The sequence below is a fragment of the Tursiops truncatus genome, chromosome 21 (genome assembly GCF_011762595.2).
Source record: "Tursiops truncatus isolate mTurTru1 chromosome 21, mTurTru1.mat.Y, whole genome shotgun sequence".
Lineage (NCBI taxonomy): Eukaryota > Metazoa > Chordata > Mammalia > Artiodactyla > Delphinidae > Tursiops > Tursiops truncatus.
In genome coordinates this window covers 28240860-28266571 of record NC_047054.1, presented here as the reverse complement: position 1 = coordinate 28266571, position 25712 = coordinate 28240860, and the positions used below count along the sequence as shown (strand labels likewise).

At 43.5% G+C, this 25712-nt stretch overlaps 1 protein-coding gene across 1 annotated transcript in view; it reads right to left on the bottom strand.

Annotated features, from left to right (window-relative positions):
• The window catches only part of KCNU1 (potassium calcium-activated channel subfamily U member 1), a 188971-nt gene that overhangs the window by 136075 nt on the left and 27184 nt on the right, over positions 1-25712 (bottom strand). The window contains exons 4-5 of the mRNA XM_073798726.1: positions 9458-9511; positions 132-248 (exon numbers count right to left, since the gene is read on the bottom strand). Of these exons, the coding sequence (XP_073654827.1) occupies positions 132-230 (99 nt within the window). The 5' untranslated portion in view covers positions 231-248; positions 9458-9511. The remainder of the gene's footprint in view (positions 1-131; positions 249-9457; positions 9512-25712) is intronic.

Sequence of the window (25712 nt, the reverse complement as noted above, 5' to 3'; positions counted from 1 at the left end):
CACAGACACAAGGAGATAGCCGTTGGGAGGTAGTGGTATTTTAGAAAAGGCCAGCAGATGCCTTCACACTGACCGTACATCACACTCGTGGCTAAAGTTCGTTAGCAAGTGAGCACTGGAAATGTACTCACCAACACCTGTCCCACAAAGGTCTGTGCCGAGAGCAACATTTCTACATGAACACGAAAGACTCCCTGGAAAGTGAGACTTCTTGAATGTTTACAGTCCATGCTACGTGATGTTTCTTCCTAGAAGCAAGAGAAAGAAATCGAGAGTGAGCTGGGTCTCAGGGAAGGTCATCTGTTTTATGTGTGTTGATGGCGTCTCCTGCTGGAGCATCAGCCGGAACGCACTACACCTTGTCCAACGCCGGGAACCCTGGACTCACTTATTCCCTACTTCACACGATGAATTTTCCTGGGTTTGTATTTTACTGCGCTTCGGCAGTATTTTCATTCTGAATTCTGCAGTCTTCACCATGCCCATCTCACATACTCTCAGCCCCAGACCCTTCACACTGACACTACTGTTACGATCAAGGTCGGGAACAGTGTGCTTCTCTCTGTTCTGGGAATGAGTGTCTTATCCTTTTCTGTCAAGATACACAGACAAAGAAAAAAATTACAAATGGATTTCCAGGTGATACTTAAATATTTGCTTTTCTGAGTGAGAAAGAAGAAGGAAACTTTTTGCCATTTTATGTTGATTTTATTCCTTATTTGGTATCACATCCTGTTGAAATTATGATCCTTCCTCAAGTTTACAAACTATCTTTACTTATTACACAATCCCCACTCTGTATCCGTGGGTTCTGCAACTGCATATTCAACCAACGTCGGACAGAAAATATTTAAAAAAAGAAATTTCAGAAAGTTCCAGAAAACAAAGCTTGAATTTATGGTGTGCTGACAACTATTTACATAGCATTTGCATTATATTCACAACTATTTGCACAGCATTTACATTGTATAAGGTATTATAACTAATCTAGAAATGATGTGAAGTGTACTGGAGTATGTGCACAAGTTATACGCAAGTACTGTGCTATGCTATTTATATAAGGGACTTGAGCATCCTCAGGTTTGGGGGGTGTGTCCTGCAACCACAAAGGGATACAAAGGGACCACTGTCTTTGAAATTTATAATGATCCTATGAGGTAGCCAAAGTAAGTCTGATTAAATCCATTTTCTATTGATAAGGAAACCGAGGTACAGAGAAATGACCTGCCGGTGGGCAGGCAATGAGGACAGTCTGGAGTCTGAAGTGGCCTCTGTGTCTGTTGACAGTCTTGAACTACCCCAGAGAAAGACACAAGTGAACTGGGATTGACCACACCATGCAGACTAAGACCTCTCTGACTTTTAGAAAAGCTCATTTTATGTGGAGCCAAGTTTTTGAAATGATTTAATTTTTCTATTCGTATTTTCTGAATGGTAAGAAGAGAAGTCTCATTAAATGGTTATTTGATAGAGTTTATATCTTGATCAATGATTGCCACTAATACTTATGACTCACCCTGTGCATGCCTGGGAAGTGGTCTGGGCATTGATTTTTTAAAAAAATATTCAATGGCATGAATATGGAACACTCATTTGAATGCCATTATAAAATTGAGGTGCCTTTTGTGGCAAAACAAACTGGCCCTAAGATATAATAAAATCATACTTATGAATGTAGTATATCTTTTAAAATGCACATTTAAGGAGAAAATTATGACTCTCCAAATATTTTTTTTTTTTTGCGGTATGCGGGCCTCTCACTGTTGTGGCCTCTCCTGTTGCGGAGCACAGGCTCCGGACGCGCAGGCTCAGCGGCCATGGCTCACGGGCCCAGCCTCTCCACGGCATGTGGGATCTTCCCGGACCGGGGCACAAACCCATGTCCCCTGCATCGGCAGGCAGACTCTCAACCACTGCGCCACCAGGGAAGCCCTCCAAATAATTTTTAAAAGAACTTTCCACAGTACTTAGATTTGTGACAATTTTGCATTAGGCCAACTTTCCCAAAGGCTTAGAGAAAAATACAACACTCTCAATTTAATTAGATATGGTAAATTATTAAGAAGTCACTCAACTATTATGAAACTCTCTTGTCAAGATTTAAAAGCAGAACAGTATAGTCTTCTGGTTGCTCAGACCCTGCTTATTAACATTTTGTAACATCTGCTTCCTATTCGAAATGAAAAGGTACCTCTGGACTGGAGGGCAGACATAAATTATATCAAAAGAATGAAATGAAAAATACAGCATATGTTTATGGACAAATGCGTTCTCACATTTTTGTAACCACACAAAAATGAATATAATGGGGAAGAAGATACATTTCCTGGAGCAGAAGTCAAAGGAGATTAAACAATTCTACCAATTCAGTTGTGCACTGAAAAAAACAGGCAGAAGGCATAGTCACCACATCCAGTACCCATTCACGCACTGTCAGTGCTGTTAAGAAATCAGAACCCCAGGATTCATTCCCCAATCGCTATGCCGCTGCTAACTGCCTTTACTCTAGAAATAATTAGTAACAGCATGAACTCATTGAGCGACAAAATCTATAGAATTCCACATTAGGCACTTCTAGAATGCAGACACCTGAATTTCATATGATGACACTGGCAATGACCTTAAAAAGTTACCAAGTTATAAATTCTTTTATTTTACGTCAATGTTTAGCATCAAGAGGCAATGTTTCAAGCAACTTTTCAGTATTAATTACAAAACACAGTTGATGTGTTCTGTTATGGAAATCAGAAAAATAAAATTGGGGAAAGAAAATCTGTGAACAGATCTTTGCTTTCAACCATTGGTCCCAGAACAGCCATTATGTAACATTTGAGCGTTTTTATTCTCTTAAGCAGAGTCTTATCTGGATAGGATACCATTATTCTTACCATCATCATTTTCCAGTTGTTATTCAATAGTGCCCACCCTTGCAAAGCTTGTTTGGGTGTAAAAAAGTGTCCCTGAGTTTGTGGCTGGATGGCATGTGCACGTATGCATGGGTTTCGGCATGTGTGCACAACTCCGTGTGTTGTATTAACGTGTATAAAAGGCAGTGTATACTTGTGAGTATATGAGCATCCTGCGTGAATGATTCATGAAGGTGAGGTTGACACTGACGTTCCTTTCTGCCTTCCTCATGGTACCTAACACCACTGTCATTTTAAAATTTGAAATAGAGGCATAGACCTCACGTTAGCGGGTGTTTTGTTCAAAACAATGACATCTGCTTCCAGAGCTCACATGCATCACATCCACACAAGGCACTGCTTCTCCCAGTGGTGGGAGAGGAGGCCTGGCCCTGTAGCTGCACCCTTTGGCATGGCGGCCTGGGGTCCTGTTTTCCACCCCTGAGCAGGATGGACCCGTTTCTAAGTCACCGCATCAGAGCCGGCTGTTAACCCGGGAAAACTGAGTGAAGCCTCCATGGTCTTCTGAACACAAACGCATGCCAAACCTGTCTCTGATCTTCATACAGGGGAACTGACCGAGAAAATTCCTTTTCCCTCGCTCTTTTGCCATTTATTAATGCTCCTCCAGATTAGCCTGGATAATAATAAGATGAGGAGTCCACTGAAGAAGGTCACAAGGGAGGAAAGAATAAACGCTGCTTGGATCTCAGCTGTACAAGACATTTTCCCCAGGGCTTCCCCACTACTGTCCTCTGACTTGGTAAGACACAACAGGAGACAGAACTGTCGGGCTGCTTCTTCTATGATGTCATGATCACATGGTAATGATTCCAGGAATTGGACTTCAGTGTACCAGAGTCCTAAGACCCGTGCAGTAACAGCGAGAGGGTCCAGTAACAACCGAGGTGCCAACTCACAGGACGCAAATGTATGAACGGCAGAAGGTCCACGACATAGGTCTTCGAAGACCAGAACTCTAGATTGGATGCTGTTACTGACTTTCTCCACGACCCTGCGGAAACTGTATCCTTTGTGGCCATGGTCAAAGGGTCATCTATTTGGTTTGTGCAAACAACTTCAGCACAACTCTTTTTGAGTGAAATGACTTCCAACCGCACGTGTGTCCACGTGCTGATTCTTCTAAGTGATGCCACATTCTCAGTAACCACAGAAGGACGGATGAGAAAAGCACTTCAGGAGTTTTGCATATCCTCTCAGTCAGAAAGGCATGGTACAGACTGCAGGAGCTGCAGGAAGCAATTTCACCCGGGCGAACGCTGGCTGGTTGCTTTTGAGCTCAGGAATCTGTTCCCCTTATCTCTTCCTTATGGGATCCTCCCCTTTCTTGCTTTTATCCCCACCCTGTCAGCAAACCCTTTAGTCCAGCGAGGTAAAGTTCAAAATGAGAGCAATAGCTTTTATTTCCTCTGATGTTTTCAAAGATGTAAGAAATGTCACGCCTTTCAGTGTGCACGAGTGGCAGGCAAATGTCAGTGCCCGAGGGAGGGGCTAGTTCCTCTTAGTTATTGTGAAGATGACCTGACATGAGCTGATGAGACCCAGGAGAAATGTTGTTGTCCTTTGGGGTCTGTCATGACTCTGCTACCAGTGGCAGACGTAACGATAGCATTTCCTAGAAATGCTACCACAGGTATATTTCCTTCCTTTAAGTTTACCTGTAATTTTCACAAAATGCCGTCATTAAGCTATCTTCTGTTAAGTTACTGTGTGGTGCCTACGAAGTCACTTTAATTTTTCATAGTCTTATTTTATGATAATACAGACTTGATAGAATCATTGAGGCTCAATAAGGTAGTGGGATCATATTTAGAAAAGTATAAAACTCAATACAAGTAAAGGTACTGTTAGCTATTAGAGTTCTTTTTCTGAATGGCATTGATCATAAAGAAAGGAAGAGACAGGAGGATAAAGGAAGGAAGGGAAGGGAGGGGAAGGGAAGGGAGGAAGGAAGGGACGGAGGGAGGAAGGGAGGGATTTATTTGTTTATATCACATACACACTATACGCCTACAGGTATTTGGAAAGTAAGATCACAGTTTCCAAGTCAAAGCTCATTCACATCATTGACTTTAGTCACAATAGCTGTCACCATCAATGAAATTTTCTCACTTCCTAACTTTGGTGATTGAATATTGTCAAAGTATTACAAATTCTTTCCAAGATGCTGTCTAGGCCCCTTTTCCCCTTTTCCTGGAAACCGACCTATGAGAACAGAAAAATATTTAATTCAATTTAAACAGACAGGTAGTTTGTTTCTCTAATGTTCTTTTATTGTGATAATATTATTAGCTTCTGTGGTGAGTCAGAAAATGTGTGGATGGTTTCAAATCAGTCTCCAAATTCATCTGAACCTAGGCTGTGCACCCATCCCCATTTCCCCAGGACTATCTCAGGTTCAGGAGTGAAAATCCAACACCCTGGGAGACACCTCAGTCCTGGACAAATTGGGCGAGTAGATCACCCTGCACCCCATTCACATTGTGGATGCTGCCTCATCCACACTGTGCTCCAGCCGCACTGCTTCCCCTTAGCTACAAGAACACGCAGGCTTTGCTTTTTCCAGCCTTTACAACACTGTTCTCTCTGCCTGGATCACCCACTCCCATCTCTAGCAGCTGCCATTCTCAAGTCTTCATTTGGATGCCCATTCACAACCTCCTGACCATCCTACAAAAAGGAGGGCCCAGCCCCGTGCCCCAGGATTCTGTTATGGCATCCCAACCCCGTCCTCCTTAGCACGTCATAACACTTATAGTTCTGTTATTTCCTCGTTGCCTGGTTTATTTTCTATCTTCCCTCGCCAGACCATAAGCTCCACAAGTTTGGGGATCCTTGTCTTCTTCACCAAGTACCCTGTGTCCGACCATACACCCAGCACATACCAGGCAAATCACATGAACTTAGTAAATAACTGGTGACTGAATGAATAAATCATAGATCTTTCAAAATATTTGTTAGGTGGATGAAATACTGAATCTATTGATACATGGATCTTAAGTTAATCACACTTTTCTACTCCATATTTCCCACGTCTCACTACAAACTGTCCTCCAAAGGAAGTACAGTCAGCAGTGTGTATATGCACAGGGCGTGGTGTGTGCCGTGTATATGTGTGGGTGTACACGGTGACATGATGTGTGTGTCTGTGCACATGTGTGCATCCGCACTGAGCAACTACTATGTTCCAAGCACTGGAAGCACAGTTCATCCCCTCCCAGGGGGTATAGTTACTAGAGGAAGACGTTTACAATTAGAAACTTGCAAAGTGTCTGGGGAAGAAGCCAAGTAGTGGAAGGAGGACCCTCACCCAGGTGAGGATCCCTAGAGGTGGCGAGGAGGCTGCCTCAAGTATGTTGTGTTTGAAGCTGGGGTCTGAAGCGTGAGAAGCTACCCGGGCCCGGAGCCCCGGTGGGCTTCAGGAAGCTGGGACAAACCTTGTGAGGCTGGGGGATCCTCGTGGGTGAAGGTGGGAAGGGAAATGGCACTGCGGGAGATGCTGGTTGGCTGGAAAGCAGTGGCCCAAGAGAAGGCTGGCAAGTGTCAGAAGGGAACCTTTGTGTTCCAGTTTAAGATAAAAAGAAATACGAACAAAGAAAAAACGTTATCTTAAGAGGAAACAGCTGAAGGACTTTAAAGAAGGGAGCTAAGTGATTGAAAGCACGGTCCTGGCTTCCATACAGAGAAGACACTGGTCAGAGTGAGTGGAGGCTAGTCCAGGCGAGACCCAGGTGCTGCTGGGTGGAGTCGAGTGGGCAGGTGTGAGTGAAGTCCGTCCAGGGGGTCAGGTCTGCACGTGGGGAGGAGGCGGTGTCAAGGCTGCCCCCGCCCTCTGGCTGGTACTTCCCGGTGGTCATTGGGGCCTTTCACTGCTGTGCCTTTAAGACTAGGCTTAAGGAATGAAGACTCTGCTACTGATGAACTTTTTATTTATTTATTTTCCAGTTCAGATGAATTTTTTAACATGCCAGTGATTTGATTAGAAAAACAGCTTCACTTTGTACACATCTCTGTAATTTACCTCTGGGCACTCAGATGTTCTGGAAAAATTATACTTTATAATGAGATTAAATAAATGTTTCATTTCAAAAATTTGCTCTCTTCAAGAAACGTGCCGTATCTGAGAAAGTAAGAACTTCATTTTTAAAGTGTACAGAGTAGCACTCATGAATGTGTGTGTTTTGAATGCTTCTGAAAGTAATGAGTAATGTGGTAATGGTATCTTTTAGGCGCCTAAAACCATCCATCCTAGTTAATGGTTTAACCCTACCTTCTTCTATTTCAAAAAGCAGGGGTTTACTTCATACCCCAATGGACGTCTACACCATTGGTCAAAGACACTGGTGAAGACATACGAGGGAGGCCTCAGTTCAGGCAGCGAGTCAATGACAAAAGCAGGTCTCAAGTCAAGGATGAAGATGGTTTTACCTCCCCAGGACACTCATATCACAGTGGAAGCTGTGTCTGAGGTAAGCATCTTCTTGTTGACTTGATATGTCTGTCGCTCTGGAAATGCCGCACTGCCTCTCAAGGTATTTCCATGCAGCTATTTTAGGCACCAGATCTTTACCTTTCACCTTCTTCAGTTTTCAATTTGGGTTTAATTCCTCTCCTTAAAGTTGCACGGAATAGGAGAGATAGTAGATGAACCCATTTTAAAGAGAGATTTCTTTTGAGGGAATATGATTTAGTCCAGGTTCTATTTAGACCCGTGATCTATTGAAACTCACCGTACTTAAAAAAGGCACCGTACTTTTTTCTTCACTCTGTCATTCCCCATTTATTCTAAGTGGACAAAGCACCAAAGATGGTCCACTGTGGTAGTTACTCTAGCCCAGAAGAACGTCCATGCTATTTTGGTGAGCATATGGGTTTGTTTTTTAGAAATTATCGGCTCTGGACAGGCTGGTATTATAAACAATGTACTTGTATTTAAAATCCATACAGAAACCTTGAGTTTTGTTTTTACCTTTTGTTGAATTTGTTGGTTTACTTCTGAAATAGAAGTCTTTCCACAGGATTCTTATGCTCCTCCAATCCTAATTCTCTCATCAGTAAAACGAGGAGGCTGTTCTGGTGTTTGAGATTCCTACCAGCTTTGACACATTATGAATCTCTGATTCTATAAGCCCAGATTAGTTCTCTAATAGACGGTAAACACCTTTCCACATTCCACTGTCTGACTCCATCTCCCATATGGATTCTTTTTAAAAAATGAACAAGAAACTCATACAACTCAACATCCAAAAACCCCAAACAACCCAATTAAAAAATGGGCAAAGGATCTTAATAGGTGTTTTTTTCCAAAGAAGACATACAGATGGCCAAGAGACACATGAAGAGATGCTCAACATCACTAATCACCGGGGAAATGCAAATCAAGACCACAGTGAGATACGACCTCACACACGTCAGAATGGCTGTCATCGAAAAGAAGCAGGAAGGATGTGGAGAAAAGGAAACCCTTGTGCACTGTTGGTGGAAATGTAAACTGGTTCAGCCATTACGGAAAACGGTACGGAGATACCTCAAAAAACTAAAAATAGAATTATCACATGATCCAGCGATTCCACTCCTGGGTATTTTAGCCAAAGGAAACAAAAAAACACTCATTTGAAAAGGTACACACACACCTATGTTCACTGCAGCATTATTTACAATAGCCAAGATATGGAAGCGACCTAAGTGCCCATCAACAGATGAATGGATAAAGAGGATGTGATGGGGGAAAAGAGAAATAGGTGAGGGAGATTAAGAGGGGCAAACTTCCAGATGCAAAATACAATAAATGAAGCACAGGTATGAAATGTTAAAAAAAAAAAAAAGAACAAGAAGGAAGAAGCATCATTTCTGAGGGTTTTTTATTGAAAGGGTGTCCCCTCTGATAAGTTAACTTGGAACACAACTTTCTTTCTTTTCAGCTCTCACGGAATTACTTTTCTTCATAGAGGAATCATGGTTACCTAGACCATAATCTCTGATTCCATCTCTGAACCCAGAGCCTCGTTCCCTGTGATCTGATTAGAAGGATGCTAACTGCTTTGCCAGAGAGGCCATCTCTTCCCATCTCTCTGCCTGGCCCCTCAGCCCTTCTTCTCACTAATTTGCTTTCCGTAATACTGCAGAGTTATACGTCATTTTGGGTGATTGCAAACTGCATATGTGTGTCAAATACATGGGGGTTTACTTGGGTGAATTGCTAGGTTCAAAGTGAAGAATTTCCTCAACCTCCTTAATTTTATGATTTGTGATTTCTGATTACTGTACTAGATGTTTGGAGGGTGGTCTTCATAAATCCTCGTACAAGTGGAACAAAAAAGTTGAGACGTGAGCCTTCTCCATTTGGCCAGTAGATGGAAGTATTTCATAGGGAAATAAGCAACCAGCAGGGTTTTGTTTGTTTGGTTGGTTCTGGTTTTGTTGTTGTTTTTAAGAAGATGGAAGAATTGTCCGGAAAAGAAGTAGAAAGGAGAAATGAAAAACAAAAACCAAGAGACAAAGTGTACAAAATACAGGGCTTCTAAACTTACCGAAAATCCATTTTCTGTTCAGGCTTTCTCTATGTATCCTCTGTGACTCTGTCCCTTTGGAAAGAATAGAAGCATAAATTAGACTGTTGATAACTCTGGAGTTTGGGGTTTTTTTTTTTTTTTCAATATAATCTCTATGGATCCTTGAGAGTCCGAAAATCTTTTCACGAGAATGAATAATGCAATCAGCTTCTTCAGCAATCAGCCCAGCTGAACATGAAGCTGATGATTTCACTGGAATGCTTAATGCCCACCAGCAAGAGTGGTGTGAGAGCAACAACGGGGAGGTTCATGTTGGCAGCTCCAACCAGCGATTCTGGCCGTGGTTCCAATGCAGGGATCACGAGGCCACTGCTTTGCCCATTCTATCTACTGCTCTTGTTTGGAACTACTGGTCTACCACGGACAAGCTAAGGTGCATCACCAAGCATTGTCCCAGCAGCTGGTTGCATGATTCCCCTGGGTGCTGTGTGAGTGTGTTTCCGAAATCCCAATTTCAACAAACTGTGTGTCGGAGTCTCCAGGCAATCATATCCAACTTGGAGATTAGATTGAAAAACTGAGTTGTCACCGACAGCAGAGGAGATGAAAGCCATCTTTTCTGTATCAGCTCCTGTTTAATTGGCACGCTAACCCAAACACCCCTCTCCAAATACCCGTCTCCTTGCGAGTTTTGGCAGGAGATGCAAGGACTGGATTTTAGCTCCGTCTTTGGTGTGGGGAACAACCCAGCAGTTTTCCAATTATGTCAGGAGAGAAATGAAATCTCTAGAGACACAAAATAACTTCCTAGAAACCAAATTTCTTTTTATCTACCTATTTTTAAAGAAAATCCGAACAAGTGATATGCATGCGTGAAGCAAATGAAATGCTCTCAGACTGGTTAACATCTGCTAAAACAGAGCTTGGCTTATTCGCGTAGCTCTCTTACTTCTCCCATCACAGGGTAATGTTGCCTTCTTTATTAGTATTTCTGACTTTCTTCATCAGTATTGTGATTTTCATTGCATTTGTCGAAAAACTGCCTCTATAAGCAATACCCTTGATACAGAGTTTCAACGTAGCTACTGCATTAATACACTTATTTTCTTCTTTCAGTATGTCCTTGAAGTAAGGGCCTTTCGGAATATGTAAAAACTATGTAGATAAGCACTGAGGTACAAGAATTACTGAGCATTAAATCTGTTCATTCCCCAAGTTCTACTTATTTTTTTTTTAAATGAGGAAACCGAGATCAAGGCAGAGGAATATATGCTTCAATTTGTGAAGCAGAGCCCCCCACCCATCCAAATGCACAGCGTTTTGGAGGAAAAAGATAACCCTAGGATGGTGAGTAGTCATCAAGCACTAATGGTCAGCTTCTTCGGGAAAATCTCTGGGCCTCCTGAGTATTTTAAAACACCTTTTGATCTCACTTCTAACAAGCACTGAACTGACTGCTGGTTGGGCAGGGGGGTGAGGCACGGGAAGAGTGCTACAAAAGGGATACGGGTCACGTCCTTTCTGGCCAAGAGGCAGTGAAAGGAGAAAGCAATTTGGTGGCAAGATTTGATTTGCTGGTTGAGAAAGCCAAACTCCATGGAACGGCCATCGCTGAGCAAGGACCCCTCCCCCTCCTCATTTATACTGTCTATAATCACCAGTGCCAAGGGCCAGTGACGAGTGTCACTGCACTTAGAGTCAGCCCTCCATATCTGCAGATGTGGAACTTGGCAGCTATGAGGGCAACTTTATCACACCATTTTATACGAGACTCGAGCATCCGGGGATTCTGGTATGAGGTGGTCCTGGAACCGACATTCCCGGGACCCCAGGGACTACTGTACTCACCAAAGCAAAGCTTGCTCTTTGGAAATCTTGCCACTAGGGAGCAACACTGACTAACTTTGGCCTTGAAGGTCCCCCTCCCATCCTTTTTTTTTTTAAAGGAAAAGTTAGGCTTTTTTTTTTTTTTGCCTTGGGGCACATACGAATAAAACCTTCTAAAATCACACCTTTGCAGTTTCCTGCTCTGAGTAGGGGGAAGAAATGGAGTCCTGAGAAACAGGGGGTAAAGGAGAGCCTCTCTCTCTCTCTTTGTCTGCAAATGTCTCGGCTCAGCTCCTGGAAGCTGGAGGAGGGACAGATGTTTGGGGCTGTGCACAGGAATCTCAGTAGTCTGGGAAAGGCTGCTCTGGGTATCTTTCCTCTCTGGACTTTCATACATCAGAGAGTTGTTACTTATGTTTGCAAAGTTAATCCTTGCCCTGAAGCACCATCCTTGGATTAGAAAATACAATGAAAGAACCCAAACAGTAAATCATTGTATTGCATCTCCGCTCAAAACGCTGTCTTCTGCTTGGGCTTTCCTTGCTGCAAAGACCATTTTATGAGAGTGATCTCCATCACAGACAATCCAGGTCCACCCCAAAAATCAAGAAATAGGGGAATCTTTAAAAATTTCCCCATTTAATGAGATGATACAAAACAAAGCACAGAAAGGTAGAAGAAATTCAACAAGTGTCCCCTAGAAAGTCAGTGGTGCTGTAAGAAAGATGGTCCAGGACTCTCTCCCTTGGCTTTGTGAGTCCTCCCCTAATCCCTTCTCTAACCGGCAAATAAATTTCTGGGAGCCCTTTTGGTTTCCAGATTTTTTCTAAACCTGCCACACACTGGTTGTTATTCTTTCTCATGCTACGTCTCCCACCTGCTTCTGGAGTGAAACAGCAGTTGGCAATAGGGATGCTCAGAGTCTAGTACCCCAGCCTGGCCAAATAACACTCAGATAATCACATCATTAACCTGGCTACTGAGCTCCGGGTTGGCAAAAGCCAGCTCTGCTTCCCTGAGTGCTGAGGGTCCCTAGTTTGAAAAACATGCACTTCTTCCTAATAGGCAATCTGTCACTTGCCGTCTAATAGAAATCACCTGCTCCTAGAATAATCCTTAAACAAATTGACAGCATGTTGAGAGCCGGAGTTCTCAGCTTTAATGCTGCCTGGTTGAATCAAGCAGATGGAATGAAAACAACCACAACACACCACTGCACATCATTTAGAAACTCATTAGTCACAGGGGAATCACAGTCTCTGCAGATGCTGGCTCTTCCCCTGGAGAGTCAAGAGGTACTTTGTGGCCAGGGGTCAGTGCCCTGGACCCTCAAGCGATGGCTTTGAGTCTTGACTTTGCTACTTACAAGATCTGGGGAAAAAAAGTCTCCTAGGAGATAAAATACCTACCTTGGAAATGTCTATCTCATAGATTGCATGAGGGTCACATTAGGTACAATGAGAAAAAGCACCTTGTAAATTTAAAGAGTTAAGCCCTCAGTGGGACAGCACTTTGGACACTCAATAATAATAGCTGTCATTTTTTGAACATAGGCTCCATATTAAACACTTTATGCAGACTGTCTCACTAAATCATCACAACTGTGTATGATAGATATAAATTCCCCTACTTTAGAGATGAAAGATTTGAAGTCCAGAGAAATTCAGCAATTTGCCCAAGGTCTCGAAGCTAACAAGTGGTGATGTTGATTCAAAGCCCAGTCCCCAGTCCAGCTGACTCCAGAATCAGTGTTCTCACTGATAGGGTTCAAGACAGGTCACCCCCAAATATGGCAGCTTGGCGTATTAAATATCTTAAGGAATTTAAAAAACAGGCAGAAGCAAGAAGGTCACTCTTCCCTGCCTTGTCACCCTTCTTCCCTGAAACAGGTCATAAAACTCCCCTGTGAAAGCTACCCTCCCTGTACAGGGCAGAAAGACTTTCTTAACACCAAAGATAGAAAATTTAGGGCCAAGCAGCCTGTATAAGCAAACCTTGCTAAACTAACCTTCACCTTCCTAGTTACTCCTTCACCATTAACTACCCCTGGCCCAAACCCCTTTGTCTTTCCAATTCTTCAAAAATTTACTATTTCCTTGTCGAAAAGGTATAAAAACTTCTGGCTCTGGTCACTTTCTTGGTCTTCATTTTCTTGTGAAGACTCTCTCATCTACATGTAGAAATTCAATGAAATTTGTATGCTTTTCTCTTTGTCAGTTTAATTTTCAGATCAAGCCAGGGACCCTAAGAAGATTGAGCAAACATTTCCCCCCTCTGCATCACTGTTAAGCAATGCTGCCTTACAGACTGGTCTGTTACATACAGGCTGCTGCCTTTATCCTGGGCGGGGAAATCTTCAGCTTCTGAGGCTGCTTCCCTGTAGAGAGGTTAAAACCTACACCCCCCCCCCCCCCCCCCCCCCCCCGGCTTCACCGTTCACTACAAAGGGACACTCGATGTGAATGAAGGATCTTTAATGGCCTTATGTAATATGTAACTATCCTGACTGCCTCCACCGCTCTGATTTCTAAATCATGTTGTATCTAAGGGGAGCTCTTCAGTCTAAGGAGGAAAGAAGTGGATGGGGGTTGGAGAAAAGGGAACGTAAGGCACACTGAAAGGGAGAGGCCAGTCACACCTAATTAGCAGCATTTTGCAGCCTGCACGGAGGACAGCTCTTCTAAGGAGAAGTCAGACTAGGATGGTGTGATGCTTTAATGGCATGGCCACCTCCTGGGAGACAGGAAGGAGAGGACGCTGGGCGGCTGGCCCAGGTCATGTAGAAATAATTCAATTTGAGGTCTCAACGCTGGAAACTGTTCAGAACAGGGAAAAAGCCCCAGTGCGCTGCAATGTACCGGGCAGGGCATATAAACCTACAATACATCGCCTGCCATTGAGTACTTGAAGCTTGTAGCTGGAATTATATACTTTGAAGGTGCAAGTTCCTTGTTTAGGGTCAGGCTAGCAGTAGGCATTTACTTCTTGCGTATTCATTTCATTTTGATAAATGAAAAAAAAAAATCAGCTGAGATTTACAGATCTTCTTTTGTCTCCTCCACTGCATCTTGCAGAAACTGTTCACGCTTCAAAAGGTGAGTTTAGGCTTCCCTGGTGGCGCAGTGGTTGAGAGTCTGCCTGCAGATGCAGGCGACACGGGTTCGTGCCCCGGTCCGGGAAGATCCCACATGCCGCGGAGCGGCTGGGCCCGTGAGCCATGGCTGCTGAACCTGCGTGTCCGGAGCCTGTGCTACGCGACGGGAGAGGCCACGCAGTGGGAGGCCCGCGTACGGCAAAAAAAAAAAAAAAAAAAAAAAAAAAGATGAGTTTAGTGGAGGAGATTGCTGTGCAGCAAAGGAAAAAACAGTGAGAAACTATGAAGAGGCTTTTAGTACTTAATTAGAACCTCGGAGGTGCAGCGCTAAAGAGGGACATGAGACCGGATAAGATTTTTAAGCAGGAGCGGGAAGAACTTAGAGGATGAAGGAAACAGATGAGAACATGTCATGAAATGCAAGAATGAACATGTACGCAGAGGGGAGAGGGAGCAGAAACAAGGTAAGCGGACCCAGACCACTCGGGAAGCTTGGTTCTCAGCTCTGTCTGTATACTATCATCATCTGGGATGCTTTAAAAATGATGAATCCCCCCTTACCCTCTGACCTCTTTTTTAGAAACTTATCTGTAAATCTCATTTCTCTTTTATAGAATCGAGCACTGAAATTAAGAGGAGACATAGTTTAAAGGAAAGAACACATGCTTTGGGACCTAAAGGTCGGGGCTTCTACCCCTGACTAGGTCTATGATCTCAGACAAGGTAACTGGCATCCTTGAGTAAATTAGGTATCAGAACACCCATCATCCAGGACTACTGTAATGGAGAGGCTGGAAAATGGTGAGATCCCAAAGACACTGACTTCTATCTAAGCTATCTGGAAGGGGAATAAGATGGTCCTGGATAACAATAACTTAAAAAGACTATAGATAAAGTATCTTACTGGGAATCAAGAACCATAAGAAAACAAAACAATGGATTCTTGGCCTTTGTGAATAATATTTAAGATTTCAATTACTGGGGAACATGCAGTAGTCACTAGTAATTTTGCAGGCCTCGTGAATTTGAACTTGACAATCTAGAATTGGCTAAAATGCCAAGTCTCTTGGTGGGTGAGCTTACTAGGCTCCCCTGTATCTAATCTTTGACTCAACTCTGTTGTCTGCTTGGCAACTACCTATTCACTACAGCTCATGATTAAGTTTAAAAAGTAAAACAAAAACAAACAAAAAAAAGTAAAACAAGACCAAAAAACCCCGATAATTTTAGATCTTTTGAAAAACTACCTTGAGAGAAAATCAACTAAGTTTGGGGTAAAAGTTAAGCTGCTCCAAGGGTTATGTTTCTCAGCCAGAAAATAATATTAAGGAGCCAGATGGTGAGTTCAGCTCAGAACTATGATGTATTCCACAAAGAGACAAGAGTAGGCCATCAGTGAAACTATTTTGCAATTGCTTCCACCAGGATTAATTTGAATAGCTGTATAAAGGACTTTAGTACTGAAGTTATAGAATCATTAATTGTCTAAGGGAGTCACTTAAAATTTTAAGTTATACATCATGGCATTTTATGGAGAGAACGATTGATAACGGTGGTATTTTCAAATTTGTGGACTTGAGAAGGCCTTTTCCCACAGGAATGCGTATTTCTTAAATTATTGATGATATGGTACAGATAAGAACAAAAAAATTTAGAGAAGAGAGGATGCAAAGCAGTTAAAAAAGAACTCCCTGTACGCTGTCAGCTATGGATTTGGAGACAAGAGAGTTTGAAGTACTCAAGTCCTAACAGGTTGATAAGGGTAATGCTGATGAAAAGACAGAAATGTGCTGATGCAGGTGGGAGGTTGGAAACCCCTAAAAAGGCATGGCATGAGTCAGGAAATTTATGTGATCGAACTCCAGGAACTATAATGGGGAGTTTCCGAAATTAGGGCTAGAATTCTGATCCTGGTCTGCTCCTGGCTAACTCTGTGACTTTGGGGAAGTCATTTATCCTCTTTGATTCTTAATTTCTTTTTTTGAACCTACACTTCTTTATCCATAAAGTGACTGCAGGGGCCTGGGTGATGCCTGAGATACAGTTCAGTGATTTTATGGCTCATAGATAATCATACTATATACAGTTGTGCATCTTTTTATTTTTTCTCCTTCAACTGTACATTAGATAGTGAATATTTTCCATGTCACTGAAATTACTTTAAAACATGTTTCAATGACTGTGTAACACGTATTATATTAATTATTTAGCCACTTCCTAGGTATTTAGGTTTTCAATGTTTTTCATTATAAAAACGCTGCAATAACTATCTTTGTATATATCTGTCCCCTACTCGAGTGACTTCCTTGGATTGAATCCTAAAAAATGAAATTACTATGTCAAACATGAGCATTTTTAAAATGTTTGATATTTATTGTCAAACCTTTTCTTAGAAAGCTGTCATTTATATTCCCACTGGAGCTCCTGGGTCTTCTCTCTTCCACCCACATTGTTGTAGTTAACATTTTTCATGTGTCTGTTCAGTTGATAATTTATTGTATCTTATCATTTTAATTTTTATTTCTTGTTTCATTTTTAAATTGAAGGTTTGTACACGTGCATCTGAAAGTCACAGTTCTTCATGCAGGGCAGAAAAATGTTTTTCCTCAACCTTCTTATGGTCCCTGACTGGGTCTGAAAATTAAACTGACAAAGATGTTCAGAGAAAAGCACACAGATTTTATTGAATTTTTACATGCACAAGGGAGCCTTCAGGAGAGAGGAAGGGACCCAAAGAAGTGACCAAAGCAGGAAGCTTTTATGCCTTTTAGAGAAAGAATCAATACATTTGCAAAGAAATGACAAGACAAAAGGGTTTGGACTAGAGGTAGTAAACGGTGGAGAAGTAACTAGGAAGCTAAGGGCTTAACAAAGGTTTGTTTGAAGAGTCCACTGGTGCCATCTCTGGGCTGGTAAGAGTCTGTGTCCAGTAAAGGAGAATTTATATCCTTCCTTTAGGCAAAAAAAAAAGTGGGGGGAGCTTTTTCTGTGTCTACTGCTTAACTGCCTTCAGCTCAAAATAATTTTTATGTCACAGAGGCATATTTTGGAGTGACATAATCTGGTTTCCTTTATTCACTAATAAATTATCTGTTGATATTCATTGACTTTTTTCCTTTGGAAAGACAGTCTTGTCTTTGTTTCAGTGTTAGGAATATCTTTTTTCTTTAATTAATTAATTTTGGCTGGGCCAGGTCTCCGTCGTGGCATGCGGGATCTTCATTGTGGTGTGCAGGACCCTTAGTTGCGGCACGCAGGATCCTCCAGTCACGGCAGGCGGACTTCCTAGTTGCGGCATGCATGTGGGATCTGGTTCCCCGACCAGGGATCAAACCCGGGCCTCCTGCATTGGGAGCACGGAGTCTTACTCAATGGAGCACAAGGGAAGTCCAGGAATACCTTTTATATTAATGATATTATTAACCCTTTGTCTCTTTTGTTGGTAATCCGTAGATGTCCTGGTCTCACCTACCAGTGATTACAGATTTTCTGCAATTCCACAAGTCTTAATGTTCAGCGCCTCCCCCTTTACTCAAGCACTTCTGGGGTCTACATTATTCTTTAGGAACCTGGTGAGGGAAGGAGAGGAACTCACGTAAAGATCAGACATCCATACACTTCCGTGACGGCTGCTCTTTCTGTCTCCAAGTCCTTGACACCCAGCCTGATGCTTTTCTCCATATTCCCGAGCCAACATCGGGGCTGTTCTCTCTGGCCGGCCAGCTGACAGGTTCCTCTCTGTTTTTACCCAGCTCTTAGGAAGAGTTTTCCACACCAGGGTGGTGGGATTCCTCAATGACCTTGCAGGCTGGTGTCCCCTTCGCAGGCAGTACAGGGACTCCAAGTGTGAAGGTGGTGCTGTGGCAGGCGGTGGCCAGGCCACCTTCACACTTTCCTTGGAACCCGTCTCCCCACTGATCTCTAGGTTCTGGCACTTCCTTCCAGACATGCGCCACAATTTTCCCCTTTCTGTCCAGTCCATCTGTCAGATCTGCAGACACATTTAAGCATGTTCAATATTCACATTCTCTCTTTCAGACTGGCTCCTACAGCCCTCCAAGTGCAAGGCAGTCTGGAGCACCCCCTTCCCCTCCTGAATGTGCCGTGGCAGTTGGGTGGCTTGTCAGAAGGCTCTTCCCTCCAGAGCACTGGAGGGGGTGCTACAACCCGACGTCATGAGGAATCACAGCATCAGTCTGACCCCGACCCATTTACTGCTATGTATCCTGCAAATACTTTTCCCAAGTTCATTACTGACGTTTCCCAGTGTACAGAGTTCATATTTTTACATAAACAAATTTAGGATTGTTTTTTCCTTCATGATTTGTTCCGTTTCATTCTACCTTGAAGGTGCCCCCAAATCTGAACTCTAGTGTTCATCTGGAAAAGCTTTTCTATGAAAAGCTTAAAAGGGAAAAAGTAATAACTTGCCCCTCTCATTTACTGCAAGATTTATCCATTCACAGTGATTAAAATGGATTGGCTTTGGTGAAACTATCAGGCATATGCATCTAAGCGACAGAGCAGAAAATCGTAAAATAGACCTTATGTAAGCATGTAATGTGTAATAGAGAAAACACTGCAGATGAGTGAGGAGGAAGCCTATTAGTCTATGAATAGTATAGAAAATCGGCTTCTCAGATAAAATACCGAGGTAGAGCTTCACATAACTATGAAGTTTGTGTATAGCTATTTTAACCCAATTTCAGGTAGGCAATTTTACTTAAAGTGTCAGATACTGTTTTGGGTATCGAGGATACAACTGTGAAATAAGTAGACAAAAACTCTGATTTATTCTAGCAAGAGAACCACACACTAAATGAATGAAAAAGAAATCATAAACAGTTTTACAATATAAATGCTACGAAGGAAAGGAGCAAGGTGATAAGTTAGAGGAGAAATGGGGAGGAAGTAGATTGACTTCAGATGGGGTGATCCTAGAAAGCTCCTCTAAGAAGAGGGCGTCTGAGCAGAGGCCACAAGAGTCACCTCAGTGAAGGAATGAGAAAGAGCAAGAGGTCTGTAGGGGGACAGCAGTCAGGACGGGTGGGCAGCAGTCAGGACAGGTGGGCAGCAGTCAGGACGGGTGGACAGCAGTCAGGACGGGTGGGCAGCAGTCAGGACGGGTGGGCAGCAGTCAGGACGGGTGGGCAGCAGTCAGGACGGGTGGCACCTCTGGTCTGTGCTGATGGCCTGAGTATCAGAGGGGCTGGGATCGTGCGGAAGGAGGGAGGAGTGGTGTGGAAGAGGCAGTGGGAAGGACACTCACACTGCCCCACTGCCCTGCAGGGTCGGGGATGAGAGGGAGATAAGAGGCCTCTGACTCAGTAAATGTGGGAGAAATAGAGTTCTCTAGAGAGAGACAGATTTCAGTAAAGGTCAAGAGTTAGACGAAGGTTTACTGTTTCCAGAAAGAGGGATCCAAGGTGCACAGCAGAGGCTTTGCAGGGGCAGGGAGGTATGGGGAACGTACCAGATGATGAGACGTCCCAAACAGGAAGAGGATGAGAGTGGAGATGGCAGTAACAAGATCAGAGTACAGATGGTGCTTAAATAAGCGGGGAAGCAGGGTGCTGTGGGATTATCATTGGTGCTCTCCTAAAGGAAGGGGAGCACTTATTTCCAGCTATAGTCCCAAGAAATTAACTGAATGATGTGGAGGGACTGTTCTCTGCAACTCCAGGTGATGTCTGTAGCACAGTCATGATGGGCTAGGACTGAGGGAGCGGGAGCAGGTTGGAAGATTCTCCTTGGGATTGAGAAGCAAGGTGCTGGTCTCTGGGTATGTATTTTCTCAGTCATTTTCTATTCTAATAGACAATCATGAATACCGGAATTATTTTATAAGCTAGAGTTACAGACATGGATACCACAAGTCTTAAGTGAAACTGTCTCAACAAACAAAAGGACATGGAAGCTGTTATTTCCACCAAAGAGTTGCAAAGAAGTTATCTGTAAGCCAGACTAGGAGCTGCAATAATTTGGAAAAGAATTTTAAGTCCCAAGAAATTTCATCCAATACTCGTCAACAGTGCTGAAGATCACGTGCATCTTTATCAGTTTGAGTTTTAGTTGCAAGAAACAGAAAACGACTCTGACAAAAAGAAAATAAATTTATATAAGAATATTAGCTACTCCCAGTAGCTTGAGTAGCTGAGAACGCTGGACAAGTAAGCCTGTGGACCACACAGCCAAAGCAACAGTCCAAACAGCACCACAAATCTGGTCTGTTGGGAAACCAACATCATGGCCAACTGTGGTCGGCAAAATGGAACCCCAAAGATGTCCACATCCCAGTCCCCAGGACCTACAGATATGCTACTTCACATGGCACAAGGTGCTCTGCAGATGTATTTAAGGTAATGGACTCTTAAGGTAAAGAGACGACCTCATTTTATCCAGGTGGGTCCCAACTCATCACATGAGCCCTGAAGTACAGAACTTTTCTGACTGGAGGCAGAAGAGATACGGCACAGGGAAGAGTCACAGAGACTGGAAGCACGAGTAAGACTCTACACCATCGGAGGCAGCAATGCGGTGAGGAGCGCACGTGGCCTTGAGGAGCTGAGAGGGGGTCCCGGATGACAGCTGGCCAAAACATGGGGGGCTCAACCTACTACTACAAGGAACTGAATTCTGCTAACAACCTGACAAGCCTGAGAAGTGGACCATCAATCACACCCAAGAAAAGGCAAGGCCAAGACCAAGACCCGACTGCTTCGCCTGGCAAAGTTACAGTGAGCCACTTCTGGATTCAGACAGTTTATTACTTACATAAGCAGCACGTGGGAAGACTAGCCAAAGGCTCCGGCTGCCTACCGTCCTCGTCCCACACACCAGAAAGATGACACTAAGCAAAAGGGGCCGGGTGACTCTAACGCCAACTGTGCAACATCTCGTTGCTGACGATCCAATTCCAGGCGACAGCTCAGCAGCTTTATATCCTACAAATCTATTCTGATGGGGGCAGGGGACAGGGAAGAAAGCCCCAAACCTCACCATAACCCGGGAGGTGCTGAGGAAACGTCTCATGGGGAGACAGGTCCGGGGGAGATGACCTCACAGAAGCTCCCTACGACCCTCCCGTGCTCTCCTGCTCTGGGAGGATCCCAGGCATTCTGCCAAGGCTCAGGTGACCTGTGGTTCAAGCCTCTGCCTGCCTGGTCTACGTGGAAACCTGCAGGGTCAGCAGAGCGCATGGCAGGGCCATTCCCATACCCGGATTCTCCCTCGGAGCCTCCAGATCAGGCCTCAGGCGGGACACCACCTTGATTTCTTTCTCATGAGACCCAGAGTGAAGCAATCAGTCAAGTCTACCCAGACTTCTGACCCACAGAACTGTAAGGAGAATAGATTTGCATTGTTTTAAGGTGCTAAGATGGCTGTAACGTGTTACACAGCAGCAGGACACGGATGTGAGCTCTAAACGCCAGAACAGTCAGGACCTTCAACTGAATGTTGTTGTTGGCATTTCAGATGTTGGCGCTCTTGGAAACTGGATGCATCCCACATCCACTTTCAGAGAAGTTCCCTCCTGTCTTGATTTTTTGCTTTACCAGTTTCTTCTTCAAGTTCCAGAGTGAGGGCTTGTTACTGGCTTTGCGATCATGTGCCCATGCGCTAACTACAAAGGGGGCATGGAAAGGGAGTACCTGAGCTGCTAGAACGACAGGTAGGCTCTGCGTCTCTTCCACTCACAATATGAGAAATTCCCCAAATACTGAAAGGAGATTCAAATTATAATCAGGAAGAAAGTGTTATTACTGCTACATACCACTCTTTTGTTATGCAATATCAAGACAGACACTGGGCTCCTATGGTTTCAATATTTCAGGAGAACAGTGCTTCCACTAAAAGACTCAGCAATGGTCCCACTGAATCTGAAGCTGTAACACACCTGGCTACCCTGAGCTTTTCCAGCAATTGACTAAACAAAAAGAACTGTCTGTGATATAGGAATACCGATCAAGAGCACGGGTGTTGATTAACACGTTGTGCTACTGCACAAGATGAAATCTGTGAGATGGTTATTGTGTGTGTAAAACGCAGAGGGGATCCTTTCACTCTGACCTCTCGGATCCCACACTTGTGCCTTCAGGGAGCAAGAGCCCCATTTCTGGTTGCTGGTATGGAGTGAATTCCAGTTCTGTGTACAACACCCCTATCTTGCTTGGTGTTTTCCCCTAGTTAACACTGGGTCCTAACAAGGCACTCTACTGACTTATAGAACGAGCTGCTTCTAGGGCTTCCCTGGTGGCGCAGTGGTTGAGAGTCCGCCTGCCGATGCACGGGACGTGGGTTCGTGCCCTGGTCTGGGAAGATCCCACGTGCCGTGGAGCGGCTGGGCCCGTGAGTCGTGGCTGCTGAGCCTCCGCGTCCGGAGCCTGTGCTCCGCAACGGGAGAGGCCACAACAGTGAGAGGCCCGCGTACCACAAAACAAACAAAAAAAAGAATTAGCTGCTTCTAGATGTTGGATTGGAGGGTAAGATCAGTGAATCCCAAGGGCTTGCATTCTTTCACTGTAAAGTGAATTCACCGAAAAGTGAGTTCCTTGGAATATTACTCTATTTTCTAAAATGTATTTGAAGTGCTTCAGTTTGGCAGTGTAAGGTGTGTGTGCATATCTAAATTAACATTGCTCTAGAGTGCAGGAACGGTCACAAAACGTGTGAACTAAGCTGCTCGGTAACTTGCATTTCAGAATATATCAGACCTGGTTGGTTAGAATCTGAAAACCTCATTGTATAGTTCCCCTTACACATCTCAGTCTGATTTGGCACTGGAGGGTTTATTAATTAATGTACAGGAGATTAAATTATGTCACTGGAGAAATGCATAGTGTCAGTATGTGTCAGGCGGAAAGATGTGTACAGAAGAATCTACACTTGCAGAATTAACACTCTGACAATCCCAGCAGCCCATTTTTTGAGTAGTATCCTAGGTTTAGAACTCCACTCATTCCAGAGTGGCCCACTTGAGAGGGAATTCTTTGCTCTACTCAAACTAGGAACATAGCTGTTTCTGCCATCAGAGTACTTGCTGTGGCTGGATGAGCCTTTAGTTCTAGAGACTCGTGGAGCGCCTAGAGAACAGGGGGAAAGGATGGAGAGTGGGGACTTCACCTGACTTGCAAGACCTCATCATTCACATGTCTGGATGCCTGCTCACCAATCGATACTGGTACTTAGGTACGGTTTTTGCTTTCTTTAAAACATAATATCTGGCAATAACATTGCAGAGAAAACAAATGGCTCCAACCATCACTCATCACCAGAGGCAACCAATATTCACCGAAAAGAACCTAACAACTTGAATAGCAGATTAGCCTAGGTCAGCCTTAATAAAAATATCATTAGGGTGAATAATGCATTCAGTAGGGCCACAGATGGTGATGGTGGCGGGTTTACAGTGGGCAGGGGTCAATTTTCTGGTTATTCCCTGGATGGTTTCACTGATTTGCAGGAATGAGTTGGCTTATGTCAACTCTGTCTCCTTGCAGATGGTGCCTGCTTCCAAATGTCTCAAAATAGGTCATTTGTCACTTTCAGTGCCATCCTTTGTAAGATGCTGAACCCCTGACCCAACCTACTAAGAGCTTCCACATCCTTGAGATGCCAAATGAAGCTGTATTGTCCTTGAGTCCTCCAAGCGCTAGACCCGTGTGATAACCCGGAGAGCAACAGAGGGAATGACCATCTTCCTGACTCTGCGTAGATGTTCTCACATGGGTGCTTTCCGGGCTCAGAACCTCACAAGATCTCTCAAGGAAATACTGATTTTATCCTGTGTTTTTTAACACCATTCTCCATGAGAACTGAAAAACTGCAGCTCAGAAAACACTTGGGAGTGGGAGCCATTGTTCCATTACCTTTTTACACCCAATGCCTCTGTATAACATGACTTCCTCCAGCCAAAAACAAACAAGCCGTGTACATAAACTCACACAAACAGACACTGAAAGAGAAATAAGTCCTCATGCTTGCGTTTATGTGTGGGGAGAGCCATGTTTCGGAATCCCATCAGTCTGTGTTTAGGATGAGGTTATATTTCACTAATGCATACCAAGGTGAAAAAATTCTATTTTGTAAAGATTAGTCATCATTCAATCTGCTGTAATTTCCTTGTTGTCCTTAAAGTCTTCTGATACTTGGAATACTTCAGAACTTTTAGTAGAGTCGACACCTGCAAAGGCAACATCGCATCTGCAGATATCCTAAGGTAGCTCATAGGGTGGTTATGTTCAAGCCCAGAGAAATATCAAGTTGGGCCCAAAGGCAGTGTTTTAAGCTTTAAAAAATAAGTTCTTAACCTTTTTAAATCAAGAAATTTCACTTTAAAATATCCGGATTTCTGGATGTCTTAGAAAAATGCACCGTCATTCCTAGATGGCAGGAATAGGCTGTGACTTTTAGAGGGGACATCGGTCTCCAGGTTTTGATACTTTCCACTTACCCACTTCATTCTGTAGGTATTTATGCTTGTATTCTCTGCTTTAGAACCTCACTCAAATGGCATATTCACGTAAGTGCCCAAACTAATGCTACGGAAATCAATCTACCAAAAGCTCTACAAATACCTTATCGTAGACTCTTGGCCGTAATTTCATTTTGTCCAGTGGTTTCCAAAAATCTGGTCATGAACCAGCACTTGGATGGCTGCAGCAAAATTAACTGGGGGAGTTTTCTGAATTTAGGTGACCAGGCTCCTGCCCTCAGAGATGTCCATCTAGCTGGACATCTATATGTTTTAAAACCTCTAGAGCAATTCCATTGCACAAACGTGTTGGGAACCATTGGTCCTCCAGCCCTTCTTACCCTGGAGTGAGGGAGGGATGGGAGGGGCATGGAAGTGCATTGACGTGACTGCTTAACAGGTCCAGGAATACTGACAAATGAAATGAAATTTATTGGCATTAGTAATGTTTTTTTTGATCTGCTAGAGGAGTCCACTGAATGAAAAGATCAAGATCTAAAAGAAAGATGGCTGAAGCCAAAATTACACAAGCAAAAGCAGCTCAGATGTCTCTGTCCCAGGTCTCCTCTGTTTTCTCCAATCTATTCTCTGATAACACAAGCACCTCTGCTTCTTAGTTACCCAAGCTTCCTGTAAATTTTCAAAACCCTCAGCAGGGAGGTAAGCAATTGAGTGATTATTCGGTTTGATATTTCTCTAACTTTACCTCTTCTACTTTTTTCTTTAAGCTCCTCTGTCCATAGATATTCTTTGAGGTCTTTGCATAGCATCAAGATAGAACACTGACATTCCGATGGTAGATCAAATAGATAATTATAAACTGTGATAAACTCAATACTTTTCAGGTCTTTATCGTAGCTTTCACTGGCTAATGTCCC